At 36.9% G+C, this 7,476-nt stretch overlaps 1 protein-coding gene across 2 annotated transcripts; it reads left to right on the top strand.

Annotated features, from left to right (window-relative positions):
* Positions 1 to 575: 575 nt before the first annotated feature.
* Positions 576 to 6,816, top strand: LOC130973157 (uncharacterized). Of its 2 annotated transcripts, none has more exons than XM_057897580.1 (7): positions 576 to 786; positions 2,282 to 2,490; positions 3,012 to 3,062; positions 3,357 to 3,607; positions 6,086 to 6,199; positions 6,296 to 6,355; positions 6,436 to 6,816. In XM_057897580.1, exons 2-7 carry the CDS (start codon positions 2,304 to 2,306, stop codon positions 6,508 to 6,510), a joined length of 738 nt encoding a protein of 245 aa, XP_057753563.1. In that variant the 5' UTR covers positions 576 to 786; positions 2,282 to 2,303; the 3' UTR covers positions 6,511 to 6,816. The 2 variants fall into 2 exon arrangements, with proteins under 2 accessions (XP_057753563.1, XP_057753564.1); XM_057897581.1 differs by having other exon boundaries at positions 2,287 to 2,490.
* The last annotated feature ends 660 nt before the right edge of the window (positions 6,817 to 7,476 follow it).

Below are 7,476 nucleotides of genomic sequence, written 5' to 3' on the forward strand. Positions count from 1 at the left end.
AATAGTAAAATGTTAAATCCTAACTTGCTCCTGTCCCTATAATTATTAAAATTTAACAAAAAAATTAAATTTTAAAATTTATATAACCATCATTACATATATAACATAAATTAAAATAAATTTTAAATATAGTACAATATTATTAATCATTTTACTAATTATATTACATATATTATATATTAAAAATATATATATATATATATATATATCTATCTTAAATCCGACCTCGTCCCACCCCGTTAAAACCCACCTCGAGCGGGTAAAAGCGAGTAGGTATCCACAAGTTCATATAGTATTACCATTCCTAATTTTATACAAGTTTGTATAAGATTCATTCGACTAGTGTTCATGGCCCAGTCCGAAGACTTGGACCGAGCCAGTTCAGTCGAGCCAATTTAGTTCCCTTTCATGATTACTCGCCCATACTCCAAAAAAAAAAAAAAACTATTCCCCCTAGTCAGAGCATTCAGTTAGAGTCGGGCCAAAACTCGGATTATCCGACCCGATCGACCCGGTGAGTGAGTAAGTGAGTCATGAATCAGATGCTAGGGGTTATTAGGGTAAGGGTACTACATCCAACGCAGCGCTACACTGCTGACCACCTCGCAGCTCACACTGCCTCAACCCTGTGTCTCTGCCCTTTGTCATCTTCTTCTTCTTCTTCTTTGTCGTTCTTACTCAGTGCCTCAACTCACTTGATCATTTGCGATTCAGCTCCCTCCATCAACATTCACGTTCAACCCTCTCTTCCTCACGTTGCCGCCGCCGTCTTCCTTGCAGCTGCAGGTAAACCACTGCTCATTTAATTTTTTATTTTACTTGAAAATCTGAAGTAATCAAATAAATTTTAACTGAATAACTTATTTTTTTTATTGCTTTGTCTGATTATAAATTTTAAATTGTTCTCATTTTTGAAATATGTTAATGCTTTAGCCTTGATTATATATTTTTTATGCTAACAACTACCGAGTTAGTATTGTTAGAAATGTAGATTGTCTGATATTAGCATTATTATGGTTGATTTCTCTGTTATTAGTTGGTTTAGGATGTTCCTTGTTCTTGTTTTGCACAACTACCGAGTTAGTATTGTGTATGTTGTCCTGATAATTGGTTGCATTGTCAAAAGATATATATGATATCTAGACCTAGTTTTCACCCGGTCTAGACGTGGTATAGTTGTGGCCTGAAAGTGATTAGGTTTCATTGGGTATAGGGCCGGGTAAGGGTCAGGTTTAGGCCAAGATAACCCAGTTTCGCCTGTTTCGGCTTTCATCTAACTTTAAAGCCGCATATCTTCTTCTAAGCCATCGCCATCATCCCATGCAGCTTCATAGACGCAATGGACAAACATCACAAGCAGCACAGCAAGTTCCCTGTATTTTCCTCTTCTGTTCCTTCCTCCCTTCAGTGCCTTTCGCCAACATTTTGCTTGGTTTCGTTTCTTTTTGCGATTTTCATTGGCATTGTGGTAAATAAATACTAAAAAAGAAAAATTTCTTGGACCATTATGGGAGTGTTGAAGCAATGTTCTTTCTTGATTTTGGAGTATGAATTAAAACTGTAGAACACCATATCACATTATCATGTTTTTTTAGCTGCTTAGTTCTTGAGTAATCAGCGTTTCATAATTAGACAGAAAAGGATGTCTCAATTTTATTGGGAAATGTAGTCTATGAGTGTGTTTTAGTGGACGAGATGATGTGTTTTAATGCATTATTCCTTGTTCTTTTGTGCTTCGTATGAATGTTTGCTAATTGAGGAAACCATTGATAAGTCAAGAAGAGCATAAACAATTAACAACATTGGATGTTGGAACTATAAATCTATGACTAAAATGCTAGAAAGTAACAACGCAATCTAAACGTAACCTGTTGCCAGTTTTTGCATTTTTTTTTTCATTCCTTTGCTTAATTGTGCTGGTGACAATTGATGATTGAAGAAACTGTCAATAATACTAGAACAATTAACAACGTTAAAATTACGTGCTACACTACTACCATAACATGTTTAATAATGTAATCCTTTTTCTTTCGAAAGTAGTTGACTGCATGATCCCCTTGGTTATGTTGGTTATTGTACAATAATCTTATAGATAAAATAAAGGGCCACAGTCCTTACCCAGGTTTTTGGTGTATCAACTTTATTTTCGACTTTTCCAGTTATCCCTATTTCATTTGCAATCATATTGTTTACCATGTAGTTATGATTAGTATGGAATTGCCAAGTAAATGGTTCTGACTTTGAACTTACTCTAACGGAATAGTGTGTTTTGTCATCCCAGTTCAGTTGACTTTTGTGGTCAAATGATAAAGAGGAGATTCTATAAGGTTGATCATGGTGGCCGGGATGCCTCAGATGCATCCTCTTCATCCTCTGACTCTGAGATAGAAGCTGAAGCAACTGATGAATCTGAATCCGAGGATGATGAAATGCTTGAACCTGAAGTAAAGCAGGATAATAATGATGATGATGCTGGCTCAGCATCCTCTGGTTAGTCCATTAACATCTGGTTAATCTATCGGTCTGTCAGAAAAATATTCTGAGCTATACATCAGATACACAATTGTATTTAAAAATATTTATCTTTAAATTTTGGACTTGTTCTATTGATTTGTTGATTGAGATGAAATTTCAAGTTTTTTTCTTCTGAAAAATCCAGTTTGCCATTCTATCCAGATGAGGCATGTCAATAACAGGATTTTTGTTTAAGTATAGATCCCTCCTTCCCTCCCTCCCTCTCTCTCTCACATACACACACACACACACACACACTCTCACTCATGATGTTCTTATTTGAAGATGAATAGTAATAGTAAAAGCTATAGGTCGCGGTAGTATAATGGATAGAGTCATTCAATCTTTGTAACAAAAAAAAAAAAAATAAAAAATCAATCTTCCAAAGTTTTATTCAAATGCAAATGGAAACACATAGCTTTTATTACATTGGAGGTTTGGTATCTTATAATAATGTTCATTACTTATTTACATCTTTTAAATTTTGCACAATTCAGGATACAAATGTGAGGATAGTTTTGGAAATGATGTTGATGCCAACTCCTCAGGTAGGTTGTCTGTTCTGTCAGCTCGAGTGCTTATCCTTGGCACAAATTTTGTATTTCATTGATGATATTTCCAATTTCTAATTCAGCATCAGCATAAGATACTTGAATGCAAGTCTGAACGCTGGTTTGCTCGAAATTTATTTTTTCATTTTTCCCATTCAATGTTTTTGAAGATAAATTTATGTCTCTTTCTGGGTATACTTACTCTATTCTTTCTACTAAAAGTACATGCTTCTATTCTATTGTTCAGAAAATAACTCTATTTTGATTGTATTCATGTTCATGTAAGTGCAGGTTTGTTTTTAAGTGACGATGATGATGGAACTTTAAATGAGAGACCAAAGCTCAAGAATAAAGAGTTGTCTAGTAAACGTGATCATGAAGTATTGGAGAAAAAGTCGAAGGTCTTGGTGGATGAAAATAAATCAGTGCCAGTGGATGCATTGTCATATATCTTAAAATGCAAATCAGTTTTTAAGTGCAGGATATGTCCTAGGATTATCTGTTTGAATGAGGCAATGTTGAGGGATCACGTGCAGTCAAAGGTAATATGCACTTTTCTTTTGGCGGTTTATTATGCTTTACCAGTATGCTCCAACCTTTTTAGATTTTGGAAGAAATCCATGTTATTTGTAAATATTGCCTAAAAAATTAGGGTTGGCAGCAGTATCCGAACCTGCGGTACCTGCTTCGCCCCCATCCGGTCGGGGAGGGTAATTACCCGACCTGGTGCGGGATGGGTCTAGGATATACCCGCCCCATATAAGAAATTAGGGTTTTTTGTGCTGCCACTTCCCAGAGCCTCAGCCCCCAACCCCTCAAAGACCCTCAGACCTCACCACAGTACCTAACTATTTCTTCTTCTTCTTCTTCTAACTCAATCCTCTAACCTTATTCTTCATCTTTTACCTCGAGCCCTGACCTCATTCTCTTAACCATTGTCTCATGCTTACTAGCCAGCCTCATCTCCTCCCAGCCACACGTGATTTGCTGGCCTCACCTCTGCTTGTTGCTTTGCCGCGGTTCATCGCTCTATGCCACAGCTCGGCGGGCTTTGCCAGTGTCACCTCCTCTTTGCTCCTTCGTCGGTTTGTCCTCGCCCATCTTTTCTTGTCCTCCTCAATCTGCGAGTAGCCAGCGTGACCCGAAGCTCAAGCACCAAGCCCCTCCTCCTCTGCCCTCTGCTCCACGTTTTCATTGCTCCTCGATGAGCTTCTTTATTTTAATTCTTCAATTTTCAATTTTTGATGGATTAATTATCCAATTTTTTTCCTTTGCATTTCATTGTTCTCCTGAATCACCCTATTTGTTCTGGGTTGCTATTTCTTTTGTTTTGATTGCTGTTTCTTTTTTAATTCTTCAATCTTCAAATTTTTCTTTCGTCAAGAATTCACATAAATTAAAAAAGAAACAGCAATCAAAACAAAAGAAATAGCAAATCAGAACAGTTAGGGGTGATTCGGGGGAACAATGAAATGCAAAGAAAAAAAATTGGATAATTAATCTATCAAAAACTGAAGATTGAAGAATTAAAATAAAGCTCATGAGGAGCAATGAAAGTGTGGAGCAGACTGCAGAGGAGGAGGAGCTTGGAGCTTCTGGTCACGCAGGCGATTCATAGATGGAGGAGGACAATAGAAGATGGGTGAGGATGAACCGACAAAGGAGCAAGGAGGTGACACCGGCAAAGCCTGCCGAGCTGTGGCGTAGAGCGACTAACCGCAGCGAAGCAACAAGAGGAGGTGATGCCAGCAAATTACGTGTGGCTTGGAGGAGATGAGGTTGGCTAGTAAGCGTGAGACAATGGCAAAGAGGGTAGGTCAGGTCTTGAGGTAGAAGATGAAGAATGAGGATTGAGGAAGAAGATAGAGTGAGGTCTGAGGGTTTTTGAAGGGTTGGGGGCCGAGGGAGGCTCTGGGAAGGGGAAGCATAAAAAAAAGCTAATTTCTGAAAGATATATATATATATACTGGGGCGGGTATATCCTAGATCCGGGTCGGGTAATTACCCACCCCAATTGGGTGGGGGCAGAGTGGTTACCCATGGGTTTGGGTACTGCTGCCAACCCTACCCTCCCCACTGCCACCCGGACTAAAAGGACGTGAATTAGTATATCCTGCTCAAGATTTGGTTGAGTTTTGACTGCAAAACCAAAGGAAGATATGATAAAGGTTATTTTGTTGCTCTAGGATAGCGTAGTTGTAGCACACGTTTGAGCTTCTATGCACTACTTATGCTCTGAGGAATTAAGAACAATAGTTATTCCCTGATTGCATTTAGCTGATATCAGGATTTTAATCTAGGTTAGTGGCCCCAAGAATAAATTAGTTAAAATCAAAGTGAGAATACATATTCTTACAAAGGGATACTGCAACAGGGACTCACAACACTACTATGTGATTGACAGTATCTAACGAGTCAAAATGACAACAGTTTTCTATAGAGGATGTGGTGAAGGCAACCACCCAGATCTGGTCTACTACCGGAACATATTTATATATGGGCAGCCCGGTGCACAAGCATCCTGCATTAACGTAGGATCCAGGAGAGAGCTGCACCCAAAGGTTGTAATGTATGCAAGCTAACCTGATAATGGCATCAGCTTGCACCCGTGACTTTGAGATTACATGAAGACAACTCAACCGTTGCTTCAAGGCTCCCCTTTTGTTTATATGGATAGAAGAAAACGTATTATCAACGAGGAGGATAAGATATCATTTACTTAAGATATTTCCAATCCTGCCTGAATATCTAATTTGGTTAAATCTATTTGGTGATGCATAGATTGTCAACAAGGTAACTTGTGTAAGAGGAATAAAATCCTTAACACCAATCACAATTTTAAGGAGCATGTAGGTATGTGATATAGGTCCTATTCACTGGTTGAATCAAACACATCAAACTTCCCTTTCATTCAGCTGTTGAAAATATTATGAATAAACTTGCAAACGTCAACTGTCTACTTTTTTTTTGGCATTGGAAAAATTCTTTTAACGGTGAAATCTAATGCTAATTTTCTTTAGAGACATGCTCACTCGGAAAAGCTACTTAATCAAGGCAGACTAAAGGCCATTCTCAACAGTGATGGCGAAATTGAGAACCTAGATGTCTCAGATGTCGAAGCCAACGATAGCGAGGTTAGTGCTTTTCAACAGCTTAATTCCGTGCTATTACTTATTCAAGAAACTGATTTGTTATTGACATGCATTGAAAGCTAACTCATAACTTTCTAGGATGATGAAGACAAGGATCATTACAAAAGACAGAAGCAGAATAAGAAGAAATTCAAGAAGGTAAAGAATTACTAGTATTTCAATTATCAGCAAGAGTTTAAATTTATACCCTAAAGATGATGAAAATCTATAAATTGCAGAAAAGGGACCTTAATGTAAACTCAAGAAAAATACAGTCACCGAAAGGTTCAGCCAAGAAAAAAGGCAAAAAATGAGAACTGAGTTGGGTTCTATTAAAAAACTTGTGGAGCAATCTTTTCCTGGTAGTATGTGCAAAGCCATGCCAAGTTTTGAGTTCTCATATATGCTCCATTTATGGTGCCTTTTGAAACCTCGTTCCCTCCCCATTGTTCAATATTTTGTGTTTTCCTACCACAGTTTTAGATTGTTCAATGTGGTGATGCCCTTCGTACAATTTTCCCAGAGTATTTCTTTTTATTAAAAAGAAAATGGATTATAGTAATGTATTGATTAATACTAATTAATGGAAAGAGTTAGCCTTGTAAAGAGTACTCAAGATTTACCGGGTTTGAAATTTTGCTGTCTACTCTTGTAGTTATATAATGTGAGGGAATTGGATGACGCATTTGAATAACTATGAAAGCCATGTACGAATCAGCTACTAACAAGTAATGATCGAGTAAATAGTTATTTTGGCACTCAATTTTGATTTTAACATAGATTCTAATTTTTGTTTATGACAAAATGAACTTTCAAATATTAGCTTCGTTCGACAATATAGATTAATTGTTAACTCATCACTTCAAAGGTTAATTTTGTCAAAAAAAAAAAAAATTGGAGTCTAATTTGTCAAAATTAAAATTTTTTTGGATGTTAAAATATCTACTTGATAATAATCTCATCTTAAAGATACATTTGTGTTTGAGGCTGAAAGTCTATTCCATGGAGTAAAGGAACATGAATCAACAACAAATAACATTGCATTACTCATCAACTATTTAAAAGAAACAACGACGTGGTAATGATAGCTTAGTATTTAGTTTGGGAACAAATATGAAAGTGGCTACGAATTTGTTGTCACACCTCAAAAAACTTACTAGAGAGTAAAGATCCAACACGGCTCCGGGCTATTTTTCATACAGGATAAGGTGATTTTTGTCCATTAAAAAGAGATACTTTACCTTCAATTTTTTTATTTTGAGACAATAAGATCTACTTGT

Source organism: Arachis stenosperma, chromosome 4 (genome assembly GCF_014773155.1).
Source record: "Arachis stenosperma cultivar V10309 chromosome 4, arast.V10309.gnm1.PFL2, whole genome shotgun sequence".
NCBI classification, from domain to species: Eukaryota; Viridiplantae; Streptophyta; class Magnoliopsida; order Fabales; family Fabaceae; genus Arachis; species Arachis stenosperma.